Source organism: Amphiura filiformis, chromosome 7 (genome assembly GCF_039555335.1).
Source record: "Amphiura filiformis chromosome 7, Afil_fr2py, whole genome shotgun sequence".
Lineage (NCBI taxonomy): Eukaryota > Metazoa > Echinodermata > Ophiuroidea > Amphilepidida > Amphiuridae > Amphiura > Amphiura filiformis.
In genome coordinates, this window is record NC_092634.1 from 22,716,358 (window position 1) to 22,735,752 (window position 19,395).

Below are 19,395 nucleotides of genomic sequence, written 5' to 3' on the forward strand. Positions count from 1 at the left end.
CTTCAAGAAGAGCTTTAGAAGAGTTGTTTGCACCTGTGGCCATTAAAGCATAAATAATTTAATGAGTCAGCTAGAGGAGCTATAAACCGCTCTTGCAAATGCAACTTAAGAAGAGCTGTAGAGGAGTGATTGCTCTCACTCCTCTCAAACGGCAGTCCCGGATTCTTAGTAGCTCGAATATTAAAGCAAGTTAGCTAATTATGTTCAGGAGCATTAAGTCATTTATTTGTGGTTCAGAATCAATGTAAATTGCGCGTCTTTCCGAATCTTTCGGAAAGGGGGTAATGAAAATAAAATGTCGCTTCACAATGTTCATGAAAGTTCTGATGGAGTAGATTGATAGAGAGCTGGGAATTAATGGTTGACATGAAACGATTTTCCCCTTATTTGTTTGATATTTGTGAAATGATATGGGGCCTTGGTGGTTAGCGACAACCTGTAAAGTGTGCTGAGGCTTGTGGATCCACGTCTAGGCGCTGTGCCTGTGCGTAGTGCACTATAAATCACTGCACTTTTGTAAAAAATCAATAATTACAGATTACACGTTTAACGGTTTGTCCTATTCAGTTAAAATACATACACACCCCAAGGGAGATATGACCTTATTAATCCCCACGTAGGGAGTGTGAATTTCAAATGGGGTTACCTTAATAAGTGACTCCATTTGAAAGCTTCACTCCCTTTGTGGAGATTCAAGGTCATGTCTTCCATAGGAGGTGTGTGGATTTTAAATGGAATATGCCGATTGTCAGCACTTTGGCAGAAAATAATTACGACGCACCAACGAAATATAATCGAATTCGCAAAAGGGAGTTCCTTTCTGAAAAAGTGCGGCACAATTTCTAAACAGAATGTGATATTTCCATGATAAAATGACATTCTTCAGGGACTGCCTTTTGAAAATTAGAAAAGAGCTGTAGAATGCTCTTCTGATCTCTTCAAGAAGAGCTTTAGAAGAGTTGTTTGCACCTGTGGCCATTAAAGCATAAATAATTTAATGAGTCAGCTAGAGGAGCTATAAACCGCTCTTGCAAATGCAACTTAAGAAGAGCTGTAGAGGAGTGATTGCTCTCACTCCTCTCAAACGGCAGTCCCGGATTCTTAGTAGCTCGAATATTAAAGCAAGTTAGCTAATTATGTTCAGGAGCATTAAGTCATTTATTTGTGGTTCAGAATCAATGTATATTGCGCGTCTTTCCGAATCTTTCGGAAAGGGGGTAATGAAAATAAAATGTCGCTTCACAATGTTCATGAAAGTTCTGATGGAGTAGATTGATAGAGAGCTGGGAATTAATGGTTGACATGAAACGATTTTCCCCTTATTTGTTTATTTGAAGTACACACCTTTTTATACTCACTTTGGTATAAATTTACAAGAAAGATCTATTTAATCAAACTAGTCCTTTTAGCACAAATTATGATATAGGGTATCCCCCATTAAATTTATACTTTTTATCTTTTCTTTGTTATTGGGATTCTATTTGGGCCTATACCACCCGGGCCTATCACCCAAGATTAAATTGATCATTTAACCTACACACAAATCTACCACGTCGTTCAAGTTTGGATGCACACCCCCGGGCGGGGTAACGCCGGAGGAACCTTGATCCTGTGCTATATAAGACATGGGCGCTTCCCGAGTTTCTTCATCTGCTTGGTCTTCCTCATCTGTTTGGTCTTCCTCAGATCCTTGTCAGTCGGCTAGTTGGTCTTCGTCTCGACTCTTCTTTAAATACAAGAGAATTCTTGATCTTCATCTTGAAGCCTTGTCTTGAGCGAGTGTGCATCCACTACCTGCTACTTAATTTATTCTGATATTGCGTGTAATCTGACACCGTAGAGGTAAGTTTTCAGAACTTTTTCTAACATTATCATTCATTACGTGTTATATTATTTTATGGAATATCTTCTGCTATGATTGGACTTCCATTTTTTTCTTCCATTTTTTTCTTCCATTATATTTGTGTGTGTGTCTTGCATCTGTGTTTTTATTACTAAACTTAGGCTACTTTTTAAATTTGAAAGTTTTATTTTCAAGTCCTAAAGATTCATTTTTATTTAGAACTTAAAGAAATATAAGTTTAGAGTCAATTTAGATTTAGATTCAAGGTTGAAACCTTGAAACCTTTTAAAGTTTTAAGTTGAATTTTTAATTTCAAATGATTTATTTTTGAAAGGTTTGTCACTAACATCAGTCCGTGAAAAACTTAAAAACTAAACTGTGTAATTCAGAGAGTACTATTTTGATGTTATTCTATGTAGGCTGTACCCTGCAAGCACAAACGTTTTCAAAACATTTTAAACGGGTTATATTTGGGGTTTTGGTTTTGGTGAAAACATTTTAATATTAAACATAAAAATGTCAGGTTATAATGTCATGAAAATATTTTATAACATTTTGTAGGAAAAACTGCATTTAAAAAAAATGTTATTGTATATTGTAAAATATTTTGCAAATACTTTTGTTAAATATTATGCAAAGTATCTTGTTAACGTAACATTATGGTAGAATATTTTGGCAGCAAGTTTTCAGAAATATTTTTGAATGTTATGAAAACGTTTTATACCCTAAACATAACCCGGCATTTAAACGTTTTTTGTCAACTTTTTCTAACCTTTTGCGAATAATGTGAAAAGTGTTTTGTGTTTGGTGGGTATGTAAATGAATCAATATGAATACGTATTTACGTGAATACATTTACAGAGATAAAATGGAACATTTACTTCTGAAACGGCTAAAGTTTAAACGGTTTTAAAATTCTTAAAACATTTAATCCACTTTATAACAACATGTGATGCTAACCAAATTGTCCAAATATCCCAGGCATGGTGGTGGAATTCTTTTGGGTGAACTCTCTGATGCATGTCCACCTTTCTGTTTAAAACTAATTTTAACTTGAAATGATTTTTTTATATAGTATGCCATTGTTTTTGTCAGTCATTATATTTTTAGGATATGCCGACATTGACATGGGCCTATGTCAATAATTATGAGCCCTGGGGAGGGTAAAATTGGAGGGGGGGGGGAAGAAATATCTGGTGAGCCGGGGAGCAATTTTGGCAAGCCGAGAGGGGTGGGGCGATTTTTGGCACACATTCATGGGCGCCTTTTAAATAAAACGCTCTAAAAATGCTTAGGAAAACAGCACGGAAACGCTTAAATATATGCAAACTTTCCTGCTCGCAACATGCATATGTGCAGGAGGGGGGGCAAAGATTTTGGTGAGCTGTTTGGAAATTTTACCCCCTGGCTCATAATTATTGCACAGCCCCTTAGACAAAAAATGAGACTAGAATAGTAGATATATAAAAGATGACTTACTCTAGAGATATGACCTTGTTTTATTTAAAGGTCACAGTTTGTGACGGGAAATCGATATATCGAGTGTTTTCGGGCATTTAAGTTTGTCGATAATTCCGGACATTTAAGTTTATCGATAGATTTGTAATGTCAATGAAAGTGTTTTTATTGGATAGTTTACAAACCCTCAAAACAAGTTGTTTTTATCGAATAGTTTTGTGTACTCTCAATAAATATTGATACATTCATATGACGGATTTAAACCAGCAAGTTAAGTCAGCAATTCCTGACAGGGTCCCCAACTCTATGCTATCTTGGCTTTCGGGCCCCTACTTTTCTTATGTTATTAAGGGCTGGGGTATGAACGTTTGGACAGTATTTATTGTGGGACATTAGAGCACATCAGACATATCGAATTGCATTCTGAATACGAAGAATGTCATTCTGATATGAAATAATTTATATTTTTTAACATTCGCAATTTAATACACATTTTATGGCAAATCATTAAAAATTGATATTTTGATATTTAACAGTACTTGAAGTAAACTTTATAAATCTGATGATTTATACTTAAAGTGTATGTAGGTGGGATGAAAAGCCGACGATCAATTGAAAATTTTGACCTTTCGTATTGAAGATATGGATTTTTTCCCAAAACACCAAAAAAATTAGGTCTTTTTGGGAAAAAAATCCATATCTTCAATATGAAAGGTCAAAATTTTCAATTGACCGTCGGCTTTTCCTCCCTGCTACATACACTTTAAGAATATGTCATTAGATTTATATAATTTACTTCGAGGACTGTTATATATCAAAAATTTGAAAAATATCAAATTTTTATAATTTGTCATAAAATTTGTATTATATTGTGATTTAAAAAAATGAAAATTATTTGATATCAGAAAGACATGCTTCGTATTCAGAATGCAATTCGATAGGTCTGAGGTGCTCTCATGTACCACAAAAAATACTGTCGAAACGCAATAAACGCTCATTTTAGATCCCTTAACGCTAATCACAAACTTAAAGAAGATATTGATATTGTGCTGCTTTGTTATACATTTGTGCCTCAGTGGTCCAAATATTTTTTTTCCAATCAATAGCCAAAATTTACAGGGGCCATATAGATAAATGATATATTGGCCGTAGAGGCACAACTTCAACTTCAGACCCAAATGTAAAAAATAAAAGGAAACATTTACAGGAGCCATATTATGATCCAGGGATTAGATTAACGCATACAAATATCACACGTACACGCCTTCACGCACTTAACGTGCCCCTCAGGGGCTGGAGCCACCGAGCCCTACTTGCATGATTTGCGAAAGTATTCGGTACAAAATAATTAAACATATATTTTAAAAGTGAAATACATTGCCTTATTGGCCACATGTCACAGGGGAAATAATTGTCCAATTTTGACCAAATTGTCCAAAAACGTCTGACATTCAACAGTTTATAATGTTGCGTAAAATGGCCCAAAGCCGCATAACAATGCCTGACCACATAGAATGATTTTGGACAACTCAGCGTAATCCGCGCTGACTTTACGCAGTTGTAAGTTGTACGCAGGGTGGGGCAATTTTGAGTAATTATGAAAACGTTTGAGCGTGTTTTTCAGCAACTTTAGGCAATTTTGAAAACATTTTAAGCATTTTTGTGAAACTTTTAATAACTTAATGAAATTTTGAAAATGTTAAGCAGTTTTGTGAAACTTTGGACAACTTTACGCGATTTTGAGAGAGTTTTAAACAAGTTTGTGAAACTTTGAGTAACTTTATACTATTTTGACATTTTTTGACAACTTTGGGCAATTTCCCTTGTGACATGGGACTTTGCATTATAGGCTTCATTGTTTTTATGGAAGCATATTAGTACCAAATGTACTGCTACCAAAGATTCTTTTACACCGTGCTATCTACTGTAGCTCGTTTTATACTCACACCCTGCTATCTACTGAAGATAGCATTTTTTAAAATTTACCGAAGCATATTAGTACCAAATTTACCGAAGCATATTAGTACCAAATGTACTGCTATACCAAAGATTCTTTTACACCGTGCTATCTACTGTAGCTCGTTTTATACTCACACCCTGCTATCTACTGAAGATAGCATTTTTTAAATTTACCGAAGCATATTAGTACCAAATTTACCGAAGCATATTAGTACCAAATGTACTGCTACCAAAGATTCTTTTACACCGTGCTATCTACTGTAGCTCGTTTCATACTCACACCCTGCTATCTACTGAAGATAGCATTTTTTAAATTTACATTCTGCTACCTGCTAGCTGTAGATAGTTGTATACTAATTTCCTGCTACCTATAATTTTATTCTTTCACTTTGCTATCTACTGAATATGCCTCTGTAGTCGCACCCGCAATCTTTTACATCATGTACGGATGAATGAGTCGATGAATGAATGAATGAATGAATGAATAGTTTGATGAATGAATGAACGAATTAATTAATTCATTCGTTAGGCCTAAATAAATAAATTTATTTATTTGTTAATTAACTAACTAACGAATTAATGAATGAATGAATTAGAAAATAGACAGAAACGATTTCTTAGTGTATCAAATAAAGTAAATAATAAAACTAAACATTGTAGACGTTGTCATTGTAATGCTAACAATCCTGTCAAGGTCATTATCAAGGATAAGCAATCGCGGATATTATTTTAAAATTCTTGTTTGTATCATATATCCAGATTCAAAATGGCTGATACCATTCTATATGGAGGTGATATCATCACTATGGATGATAAACTAAATCGAGCTGGTAAAGTTGAAGCCATCGCTATAGCTGGAGGAATCATCGTAGAAGTGGGCAGTATGAAGCGAGTTTTCCGTCGTAAGGGTCCCAACACCGAAGTGATCTTCCTGAATCAGCAGACTCTTATGCCGGGATTCATTGAACCGCATCAGCATGCTCTGCAGACTAGTCAGATGAGATGCCTGTATACCAATATTAGCGCTCTTAATTTCAGGTAAGTCCAGGCGTGTGCGTCAATCAATCACGTTTTTAGATAGGTGGATGCAATATTAAATGCGCACCCCCACCCCCACCCCCACCCCCACGCTTAACGTTTCGGTGACTTGCTTCAATTGGGCCTTCATTTTGTTTCAATTCTTTACAACACAATTTGTATACAATTATACTAATAATGTACAAAGTGGAGCAAATAGCTAACTTTTGGCACTCATTTTATAAAATGTTCTAACTTGTGTGTGTGGGGTGTGTGGGGTTGGGTGTTGTGGGGTAATACATTTTACCCTCACTATCAATTTCGTCGGACGCCCTTGAGCCCAAGGAAGTTAAAGGATCGGATAGCAAAGTTTGCACAATATCTTTTTTGTACAGCAGACACAATTGCAGTCTGATAGGCCTACGATTTTTGATATTTAACAGTCCTCGAAGTAAACTTTATAAATCTAATGATATGTACTTAAAATGTATGTAACTGGGATGAAAAGCCGATTTTGACCTTTCGTATTGAAGATACCGATTTCATGGATTCGTTTTTCCAAAACATAAACAAAATGTATATCTTCAATATGAAAGGTCCAAATTTTCAATTGATGGTCGGTTTTTCATCCCAACTACATACACTTTAAGTACATATCATTAGATTTCGAAAGTTTATTTCGAGGACTGTTAAATATCAAAAATTTTAAAAATATCAAATTTTAATAATTTCTCATAAAATTTGTATTATATCGCAAATTTAAAAAAAAAAAAGAATCAAAATTATTTGATATCAGAAGGATATTCCTCGTATTCCTCGTATTCAGAATGCAATTCGACGTTAAATAAAACGTTAATATCCGATTCCTTTTAAAACAATCAGTAAAACCCGAAGATTCTTTGGTGACCAATTGCCGCGAACTAACTGAAAGCTTACTGAACTCCCGACTGAACAAGTGTAATTCACTTTAAATTCCTACACAGTTGTTACGCTGAAATTCGTCAGAAGATGCTGGATACGTTAGACTCCATCAAGAAAGATCCAGCGGGAGCGGATAAATGGGCACTCTTCTTTGGCTGGGATCCTGAACTTATCGCTGATCTCCCGCCACTGACGGCAAAATTCTTGGATGATGAATTCGCGGCTGATGTTCCTATTGCCGTAGTTGGACAGAGTGGTCACGTGGCATGGGCAAATACTCTAGCTTTCCAGGAATCCGGGGTAAGTTATTCTTAATAACTATGTATAAAGCATGTTAAGCATACGCGCAAAATTTTGTAATTTTTGGTCCCTATTTTGGCCCAAAACATGGTGTTTTTCGGCTAAAATGGAAGATGCACACTGCACAGGGCAATTTTGGGGCCCCCTTTGAGCCCATCTGGCCCTATGGTAAATCCGGCCCTGCATACGCCGTAGAAGTGACGTAGTTAATCGGATTAACTACCATAGCAATAGATGAATACAATTTTGACTAAACCGCCCTGCACTACAACGTTCACGCGGTACCGATGCATTGAACATCTATAGATGTCTCGCACTTGTAACATTGTAAGATACGTATCTTTGAAAAGAGCGGTATTGTATTCAATCTATGTTTGCTGACATAAGCTACACAGGTGATACACCACATTTCGCCATAATATATTCTAGAAACGCTTGCTGTTAGAATAAGAAAAATTTTAATTGTAATTATTGCACAGGTCACGGCGACCCTGTGACCTTTCCGGAAAAAGCCGAGTGGCAGGTTTTTCAAATAAATATTTTCTGTGTAAAAACTGTACCATCAGATAGGTAATGGATAATATGAATATTAACTGTACATCTATCACAACAATTTTTGATAACAACTTGCGTCACAATTGATCTAGTATAGAAGGTAGAGAATTTATTTCAATCTTATATAGGCCCCTACGCCATTTTTTTTTTTTGGAATTAAGTGAAAATTAATTCTGTAAAAACTGCATTTTTTTAATGTAATTTTCACATTAGACCCGACAAAAGATTACCGTTTTGTTGTTATGATAATCTAATCTTTTGATTTTGTAAATAAAATTAGGGGTCTAATGTGGATTTAGGATGCAAACTGGACTATCCAATGCCTTGTCAAAATCATTTGCTTCAAAATGGAGTTCGGATGCACTTCGTAATACAACTTCCGCCACTGCGGGAAACCACATGCACAGCAGAGCACATGGCCGATATCAAAATCGATTTTATGTATTGTGTATATGTAGGCCTATTCATTGGACCCTCGTATTAATTGTCTCTATGCGCTTGAGAATTCAACAATATAAATAATGGTAGCTTTATTATAATACACATTAATGTTTTAAGCAGATAAAATTCCAAAATATGATGCAGTAATGAAGTTGCGATTTATTAATATTATAGGTATAAATTTTCACGATTAACACTATCAAGTTCTTCGTGGTCGAGCGGTCTAAGGCGCTGGACGTATGCTATACGTGATACTAGCCAAAGCGGTGAGCCGTGAGTTCGAACCCCGCCTCGGCCAAACTTTAAAAGAATTAAAATTAAAATTTTACTTTTTAAAAATTTCATATTGGGGAAATGTGACTGGGAGAATTTATGTATGGCGTGGAGTGGTGTGCACAGGTGATTGGGTTGAAATATGTCTTCCTCACAGCAAACCCATCTTAGTTGGTACTGTTTATCGTGTTCCAGATGCTAAAGCTGAATACACTGATATGATTGATGCTATGTTTCAAAATTGTGTTTCTATGTATGATAATGTAATTATTGTCTTAGGCGATTTTAATCTTGATGTATCTAAGCCTGGTACTGAATCTAGGAAAGTTTCTAAATTAGCAAATCACTCACAATTCACTCAACTAATTAAGGATTACACTCGTATTACAGAGAAGAGTAAAACAACTATTGATCTTGCTTTTGTAACAAGACCAGAAACTATTATTGCATCTGGTGTTCATAGTCTGGGACTTAGTGACCACAATCTTATTTATGTTGTTCGCAAAATGAAACAAATTAAGTCTTCTCCTAAAATTACTAAAACCAGATCCTATAGGAATTTTAATGAACAAGAGTTTGTGAATACAATCAGTAAGACTAATTGGAACTGTGTACAAAGTATTAATGATGTAAATATAGCCTTAGACACATGGAAATCAATGTTTAATGATGCCTGTAATATCCATGCACCTATCAGAGAGAAGCGCATAAAAGGTTCTCAACCTGAATGGATCACCAGTGAATTTCTATCTGTTTGTAAAGATCGCGATTTCTATTATGGTAAGGCTCATAAGACAAATGATTCGCATGATTGGCAAATGGCAAAAATGTATCGCAATAAAGCAAATAACTTGCGTTACACTCTGAAAAAAGAAATTTTATACTGATTCCATCACAAGTAATGTAGGTAACTCTAAAAAGCTCTGGTCTACAATTAAGAAATTATTGCCTTCAAAATCTTCTTCAACAATCAAAACTGTGAAGAGTGATAATGATGGTATGTTGACATCTTCTCTTAAAGAAACTGCCAATGTATTCAATGATTATTTTACCTCAATAGGGGCTACACTTGCTAAAGATTGTGATGATGTAAATGTTGGTAGCAACAGTTTTAATACATGTACTAGTACTTTTAAGTTTAGTTATATTACCCCAGAGTTTGTATATAAGCATATTTGCGACATTCCAAACAATAAGTCACCTGGTATGGATGATTTTAGTGTCAAGATGTTGAAGCTAGCTGCACCATACATTTGTCATTCTATAGCATATATTTGTAATCTTTCTTTAAATACATCTGTTTATCCAACAGACTGGAAGTTGGCTAAAGTCACCCCAATTTTTAAGGCAGGTGATAAATTGGATGTTGGAAATTACAGGCCTATTTCTGTCCTGCCTCTCATTTCCAAAATTATTGAAAGAGCTGTTCATAATCAATTATATTCTTATTTAACTTCTATGGGTATTCTGTCAGAGAACCAGTCTGGTTTCCGTAGCAATCACTCAACAGCAACTACCCTGAATGATGTTCAAGATTTCATTTTAAAAAACATGGATAATGGACAAGCCACTGGTGCAATATTTCTTGATCTCAAAAAGGCTTTTGATTGTGTTAACCATTCTCTTTTAATTGAAAAACTTAGCAACTATGGTATTAAAGGTACAACACTTGAGTGGTTTGAATCTTATCTTGGTAATAGAGCTCAAGCTGTTAACATTAATACTACATTATCTGATTTTAAGAACATTAATATTGGCATTCCTCAAGGCTCTATTTTAGGCCCGCTTCTTTTTATAATATTTGTTAATAGTCTTTCTAATAGTGTTGATTGTAAATGTACTATGTATGCCGATGACACCACATTACTATGTACTGCTAATGACTCTTCTACTCTTCAATCAAAGCTTCAATGTAATTTATCTAAAATTGTTGACTGGTTCAAGAATAATAATCTTACATTAAACATTCAGAAAACTAAGTTCATGGTGTTTGGCACTAGCAGGGTGTTAAAAAACTTTACAGATGTTAGTTTATATTACAATAATGATACTATTGAGCGTGTAGATGTATTTAAGTATCTTGGTGTTACATTTGATCCTACTATGGCTTGGTCTGATCATATTTCCAAATCGTATATCATCCAATATTTCCAAATCGTATATCATCCAATATTTCCAAACGCATTGGTATTATTCGCAGAGTTAAATATTATCTTCCTCCAAGAACACTTAACATGCTTGCCAATGCACTTGTAATGCCACACTTTGATTATTGCAGTACTGTTTGGTCAAATTGTAGTGCTCATTTATCCAATTCTCTTCAGATACTGCATAATAGATTAGCTAGGATTTTGCTGGCTGCTGACATAAGAACTCCAATAAATGACTTAATGAAATCTTTAAATTGGACAAAATTGGATGAAAGGTGGAAAAATCAGCTTCTTGTTGTAGTGTTTAAGTGCCTTCAAGGTTCAGCACCATCTTATTTGAGTTCTCAATTTATTTTTACTGAATGTATGCATACAAAAGGTACTCGTAGTCAATCTTCAAAAACTTTAGTTGTTCCACTTTGGAAGAACACTCTGGGTAAACGTACATTTCACTATAGAGGAACTAAGTTGTGGAATAACCTTCCAGTTGGTGTGCGTTTAGATTATGACTCTTTGAGTCTACACATGTTTAAAAATGCTATTGTTTAAGTAAGATTCATAATCGCATGATTGTTTTTTCAATATGTTATATGTATTATTTGTAATTTTGTATACTTATTTTGTTAACATTTTGTATGTAACAGTTATCTGGACCTCTTGGGAGACCAGTACATATGTATTGAAAGAGCTATCCAGAATAAAGAAAGATTAAATAAATAAAATAAATAAATATTAATGCAATGTCTTCCTGTATTTCTAAGCGATGTGGTGTAATTAAACGTGTCAAACCTTATATTCCAAAAGATACCCTCATCATGCTTGCTAATGCAATTGTTATGCCTAATTTTGATTATTGTAATACTGTTTGGTCTAACTGTTCTGTTGAGCTCTCCAACTCCCTCCAAATTCTTCACAATAGGCTTGCTCGTATTATTCTTTCTGCTGATATCAGAACACCAATTGATGACATGATGAGTACTCTTCATTGGAATAAATTAAATGATAGGTGGTTCAACTATATGGCAACACTGACCTTCAAATGCCTGAAAGGAATGGCTCCTGGTTACCTTTCCTCTCAGTTCACTTTTATGCATGATATGCACTCTAAAGGATCCAGGAGTCAAACCAACTTTGCTCTTTTTGAACCACCATATAATATTAATGCAGGTAAAAGAACTTTTCATTCACGTGCTACTAAATTGTGGAATAGCCTTCCAAATGATAGTAGATGTAATTTTAAAGAAATGAGTATTGCTCAATTTAAGCAGTTGTTTTTGATAAAACCAGTGTAATATGTCTTTTATCTGAATTTACATGTTTTCCCAATTGTTCACAATTTCATGTGCCATTTATAATTATGTATTTTCTGATTTCTTACTGTATATATATATATATATATATGCTTCTTGTTCACATTGTAAATGCAGGGCCTCCTTGGAAATCAGTGCTTGACATTGAAGGAGCTACCCTGGGTAAAGAAAGTTTAAATAAATAAATAAATAAAATAAATAAATTAGTGCAATCTGCTTGTAGTGCAGGGCGGTCTATTCAAAATTGTATTCATCTATTGCTATGGTAGTTAACCTGATTATGACGTCACTTCTACGGCGTATAGTACCCACTCTTTAAAACGGCATTGTCTGAATTTTCTGGCCAACCGTAATTGTGGGGACTTGGCCATGTCCCCACTTTGTAATTTAGGTCCCCACTTATACTGTGAAAAGCACTTTGATGTCACCACAATTACGGTTTGGTGAGAGCTCTATCTCTCTCTCCTTCTCTAGTGCTACCACCATCACCTCCACCCCTAAAACTGTATTTTTTCCATCGCAGATTGACGTCAATGATGTAAACGTCGAAGCAGAAAAAGGTGGAGTCTTCGTCAAGGACGAAGATGGCCATTTAACAGGTCAAATGTTTGAAGAACCCGCTATCATGGGAGTGATGGGCAATGCGCCTATGCCAACCGGTGAGATGATCCTTGCAGGAATCGTGGACCAGATGAGATACTATGCGTCCGTCGGCATCACGACGGTGACAGATTTGGCATACATGCCGAATGAGGACTTCGATAATGCCTTGAAATCAGTCTTCGATAAGGAAGATACTCCAGTTCGTCTCGGTAGGTGTTCCATTGTAGGAACATTCATTCATTCAATGATTTTTATCTTTAATATCTGAAACAAATAAAGTGACACCCTTATAGCCATGATTGGTGAACCATAGGATTTAACAGAATTGAACTATACAAATTGAATATAAAAATTCCACCAATCGATGACACTTGATTCAACGTACGGGTAGTATTCAATTAAATTTCGAGATATGGGCGTTTAAACAGCGCCATCACCATTTGTGACCGGTTTTCTAATCTGAAAACCCGTTTCTGGTCATTTTTTTAATCCGAGGGCCTACTTTTGTTATCAAACATTGTGTTATGCATGCAACTTTTTTGGCGATCCAAATTCATTTATAATAGGTCTCACATTTTCATTTAAGCTATAACTTGCTTCTCGGTTTGATTATTAGTCCACAGAAAGGCCCAAAATACTCATCCACATTACATCGCGCGAGGAGTTATCAGTTTGGTGATGTGCGCCCTTTGAGCGTGAGTCATTCGACGAAGGTGGGGGGGCGGGGGGTATTAACCGAGCATGATTGAGGGGCGCTTGTAATGTGGAATATAAAAGCCATGCCTGGAATTGTAGGCTAATTTTGAATAATGATTTGTTCAATTATATCTGCAGGTTTGTATCGCATGGAGCATCCTCACAAAGAAGATCCTTCCGCATCGGGACCCCCGAGTGCCAAAAAGGCAAGGACTGCACGAGCGACGAAGCCCAAGCCTACTCTCGAGGGAAAGGTATCTTGCTGCACCAACCTTGGTACCGCCCAGATGGCCCAAAAAAAGGTAAGTTGGATACAAATCGGGATACAAATACCTTCAACAGGTCTTAAAGCCACAATGCAGGCCTATCCGGTCAAATTTGAAATTTTTGTCTGCAACCATAACGGGACGCAAAATTGTATTAAATCTTAACCCTAACACTTGCCCTAACCCTAACACTTACCCTAACTCTAACCCTAACCCTAACCCTTTCCTATGTGTTCCTATGGGTTATAAAATTGTTGCGTCCCGTTATGGTTGCAGAAAAAAATTAAGCGTCCTGGACGCGAGGTGGCATAACATTGGACCGTCGCTTTGTATGGCACCTCATTAGGAGACTATATAATACTATTAACGAAAATGCCTAGTTGGTTATATAATGAGCGTTTTAGCAAGTCAAGTTGCGCTTTTACAATAATTATTTACAACTATTTAATCTTTTTTTCTTTCTTTGGTGATGATGCAGAAGCAGAAGCAGGCACAACCTCCTCGTCAGGTAGCACGGAGTCAGGCGCGCTCGGCAGCTCCAGAAGAAGACGACGAACCTATTCCCATCGGCAACTACAACAGCAAACTGTGGGAAGTTGGCATCAAATTTGTCGCTGATGGTTCCCCGCACTGTGGCACCTGTGCTGTTCGCGAGCCTTTCATGAATACTCCTCTGACCCAAAATTTGGGATTCCCGCCGGCCCCAGGTTATGGCACCTTGAATTTTACATCTGAGGAATTTGTTGATTCTATGAAGAGGCTCACTAAAGAAGGAACGCAGGTTGCGGTTCATGCCCATGGAGAGAGAGCCTGTGAGCAGGTGCTGAGAGCATATGAAACGGTGAGTCACACTCGTAGTAGTAAAAGGTAAAGGTAAAGGAGAGGATCCTGTATAAACAGTGATCGGAGTTCCCATCTCTCTTTCATTGGCGATTGGGCCAGACTCCTCCATGTAATGTTGCTATAGGGGGATCGCTACACCTCCTCTACAGCGAGTCTGTTACCTTCCCAGCATTTAAGAATGCCGGTACCCATTTAAACACCTGGGTGGAGAGGAGTAATCGAGATAAAGTGCCTTACTCAAGGGCACAACACGTTGGCGTCGCCGGGGCTCGAACCCGCAACCTTTCGATCATGAGTCAGTGCCCGTTCCGCTAGGCCACCGTGCTCCTAAGCGGTAACCTAAGCACTTACCTAGCAGTAACAGAGCTATATCCCTCAGTGCAGTGGCATGGTGTAGCCAGGTTTTCGGAACCGGGGGGGCAAACTTGTTAATGTACCGACGGAGATATTTTTTTGCCGACGGCAGTTGTGAATTGTTGGCCCCAATTGTTTTTGCCAGTGCGCTCATGAAAGTGTGGAGGCGGGGGTGCGGAGCTCAATTTGCCAAACATGTTTCAACGCACGTGCGTTCATGTGGCAACGTTAACAGCATATACTTTGTGTCTTCACCATGCACAAGCAGTGCGCAAAAAAATTAAGGTCCGTCGTGTACCGACGACCTAAGATGTACCAACAGTCATGACAGTCCCTGGTGACTAGCAAAATACATTTGCACGTTTTCTTTCGAAATTGATTACTAAATGACACCCTTTTATTGAGAAATTGCAAGCCTCCTGTTGACATTTATAGGCTAAGTTATAGTTCCAGAGATGCCGGTTTAGCCACCTATCACTTCCCCATAACTGAATTCCTCCCCGGCGTTGCAGTATTACTTATTTCGTGTAGGCCATTGACGTGACGTCTCAATCCCGGGTCTCAATCCCGAGTTCTCAATGTTTTTCAAAACCATCTATATAAATTTATTACAGAAAATTCGATATTGCTGATATAAAACGGATGATGTAATTAAGAACACATAGAATCCATTTAATTTACAAAATGTTTGCTTCCATCTTTGATTAACAAATCTACTTTACATTCATTGTAGATTCTTGCGGATGACCCTACAAATCGTTGTCGTCACCGTATGGAGCATCTTGGACTTATGACAGTGGATCAGATTGCCCGTGCAGGAAAAATCAACGTTGCTCTCTCTTTCTTCGTGGACCATCTACGCTTTTATGCCAAAGTTTATAAGACTGACATATTTGGGGACCGAGTCAACCGCTGGACTCCAATCTCAGAGGCTTCGAAGAATGGAATCACTTGGACCATTCACCAGGTTAGTTAGTTTGACACATATTTATCCGACTATACCATGCACACGTGGTGAAACGAGGGTGAACCACTGTCAGATTATATATAAAGTATCATCGAGGCTACCAAGTCTAGTATGCATGGATGTCGTGCAAAAGTTAGGAAGTGGGTCCGATACCGGGGTCCGATATAGTGGCTGTTACTTGCAATCAATACAACAACAGATTCGTATTAAAAGAGGTCAAATGGCTCATGGAGGATTCTACCCCCGGCCCCATACACATCTGAGCTAGGAGATGCAAAGAATAAATTACGTATGATTGATGCACGGGTGACTGACATACCTAGCTGGATGTGACAAAACCAACACCTGTTAACCTAAAAAACATTGTTGGGCAAGGATAGGCTTCTCATTCCTCGCAAGTTTTTTTGGGCAATGGTTTTGCTCGGGGGTTTGGTATCCAGCAATAATTGGCTTCAATACATCCAATACGAAATATTAAAAAATAAAAGATGTGGTGTCTCGTTTTGTGTGAATTGTTGATTTGTGGTGGCATGCTCAGCCTTGCTGATTTCTTTATGCACATTATTATTTTTTCCACAGGATCATCCAACATTCCCAGGTGATGCCAATCCCTTCGCCAACATGAAGACTGCCATTACCCGCACACAGCGCGACGACCCTACCACAGTATACGGTCCTGAATACTGCGCCACTATTGACGAGGTTCTGAAGTCTTACACCATCAATGCAGCATGGCAGCTCCATTTAGACAACCAACTTGGATCCATCACGGTGGGTAAGCAAGCTGATCTGGTGGTGTTAACCGAGAATCCCTACCATGTAGATCCTTTCAAGCTGGAAGATATTAAGGTCGTGGAGACATTCCTGAGTGGACGCCGCAGCAATATCGGCAAGATGTCCACTGTGGGGCCAGGACTTAATGTCATGAAACGCGATGCAGCATATGATAAGGCATAGACAATTGATCATTTAGGGAAGTTGTAGCTACATTTCTCAAAAAAGTACAAAAATTGTGTTTTATCTTGTTTTCAATCACCGTTTTGTGACTCTATTTGGTTAAAACACATACTAGTGGTCACGTGAAATAAATGAAATATCCAAAGGGATTCCTCATGCACACTGAAAGATTATTTGTTTCTCTTTTGGTTTTGTCGACATAGCAGGACAATGAAGTCCGCAATATACGCCAACGACCTTGAAGGTCTGCAACGTTTGTGCAAGTGCATGTCTCCTTTGGTAGTTCAGAGTTCTGATGTGCAAATGAAGAGTTTGGTTCCTAACCAAGTCCACAAACACATGTTTCTGATTTACCTGTGCGATATTGCAATGGGTTGTGATGCTATAGGTATAGTAATTTCATTTGGATGCACCATTACAAAGCAAACAGTGGATGAATGCACAGTAACAATATGAGAAAAATTGTCTGCATATTGTTAAGCAGCATTGTTGTGGTAAATAATGGCTTGTTGATGGTACAACTCATTGTTGCTAATGTCAAACTTGTCAAAGTAGTTGTGATTGTATCACACAAGTAAATGAGAAACATGTGGTTGTGGACTTAACATGGTTTGGAAACCAGCTTTTTAAATACGGCTTGCGTCTATTTCGAAAACGCTCAGCAGTGATCTTATTCGTGACGTTAACTCTCACCACGCGGATGTCGACTGCAGACGACAAGTTTCAAATGTTGTTTAAATTTTTCAAAAAATTCAGAATTGTAAATTTTCATGACCATATTTGGAATCAGCATGACAAATGCATTAAAATGAGTACCAACATGCCTAGTATTGGTTCAGTGGTTCTTAAGATATAGCTCTTGATATTTTGAGAAAATATCTAAATACCAAATGTTAGCGGAATGATTGCCAACGGTATATCAGAGTGCGCGCAGCTGTCATGATAATATGGGGAGGGTTTTTATACTAAAATAGTAGGAGTAGTATCTCAAATAGTAGGAGTATCAGAAATATATAGTAGGAGTAGTATCAACGATAAAAGTAGCATTATAATAAAGTATAGAAGTAATAGAAATTGTTAACCTTTACACTGACTCTAATTTCTTTGAATTTCTTTGTTTTTTTTAGTGATTATACCCCTTTATAAAATAGCACTTACTCTGGTTTGTTCATGCAAGTTTGTGGTGCAAATTATATAAGATGATTATTCTCAAGGGATAGTGGGAAAATAGTTTTTGTTGTTGCTCATTTTTGGGCGAGAAAAAAATTTGCCTGCCAATATCCTGTTTTTCTCACATGAGTAAATGAACCATCCGTATAGTTTATAGGACGATTGGATTTCGTGCACGGTTACGACGTAAATTTGACGCTAATGACATCACTCTCATCATGCTCATACACAAAAACTGAAATCCAATTGTCCTTGCTTGAGAGATTCCGACTTTTACGCCAACACTTACATTATATCTGCAAATACCAGGTAAATTAGCGTTAAAAATCGCAATCTCTGAATCACGTATATATGTATGTTAATAACCGACTAACATTCTGACAATCTTGTCAACATAGATATAATATATAGAATATTTAATAATAAACCACCTTGAAAAAGATTGTGCAAATCATTGTGTACCGTATTTTTGTTTATTATAAGTGTTAGGAGGCCAACTTCAAACTCACATTTTGCGTTCTTAAGGTGGTACTACACCCCCTGGTAAATTTTGTGACTAATTTTTTTTCAAAACATAACTACACACTGGTAACAAAAGTTATGTATATTATAGGGGCAAGGAATCCAATTACTTCACTGAAATTTCAGTGATTCAAGACAAGTGGTTCATTGAATGAAAAGAGGTACATTCTAGCGGTACCTCTTTTCTTATCATAACGTACCGCTTGTCTTGAGTCACTAAAATTCAAGTGTAGTAACTGGATTCCTTGCCACTATAATATACATAACTTTGTTACCAGTGTGTTATTATTTTTGAAAAAGAAAAAAATAGTCAAATTTATCAAGGGGTGTAGTACCACTTTAACATGCAGAATCGTTATCATCCTGATGTTCAACTTGAACTTCAAGTACAATGAATACAGTATGTACAATAAATAAAGTACCAGGTTTAGAACATGACACCAGAGCCAGAGTGATGGTAATTTTCGAAAAACAAGATAAATGTCAAAAAATGTCTTTTTCATTTGAGATATCAGTGACAGCAATGATGCCGAAATCACTTAGTTATGAAACGAACATCAGTGCTTGGGCACCAGCGGAAGGTGCATATTTTACTTAAGGTTGGTCTGAACCCTGGAATTATGGAAACTTTCGGACCTCATAACTGCTAAATTATTAGTCTAAAGAATATAAAAGTATACATTTTAGAATGGAAATGACTTGATGAATTCATCTGTGAGGTCCAATTTGGGCCAAAATGCTCATTTTTGGAGAAAATCCAAAAAAACAGGTTTTTTGGCCCAAATTTTTT

General features: G+C 36.9%; 1 protein-coding gene across 1 annotated transcript; it reads left to right on the top strand.

The window, feature by feature from the left end:
• Positions 1 to 1,631: 1,631 nt before the first annotated feature.
• On the top strand, positions 1,632 to 17,813 carry LOC140156892 (putative amidohydrolase YtcJ). The gene is made up of 8 exons (XM_072179909.1): positions 1,632 to 1,842; positions 6,020 to 6,298; positions 7,261 to 7,498; positions 12,751 to 13,039; positions 13,665 to 13,828; positions 14,271 to 14,633; positions 15,723 to 15,956; positions 16,536 to 17,813. The coding sequence occupies exons 2-8, from the start codon at positions 6,027 to 6,029 to the stop codon at positions 16,911 to 16,913; spliced, it is 1,938 nt and encodes a 645-aa protein (XP_072036010.1). The 5' UTR covers positions 1,632 to 1,842; positions 6,020 to 6,026; the 3' UTR covers positions 16,914 to 17,813.
• The last annotated feature ends 1,582 nt before the right edge of the window (positions 17,814 to 19,395 follow it).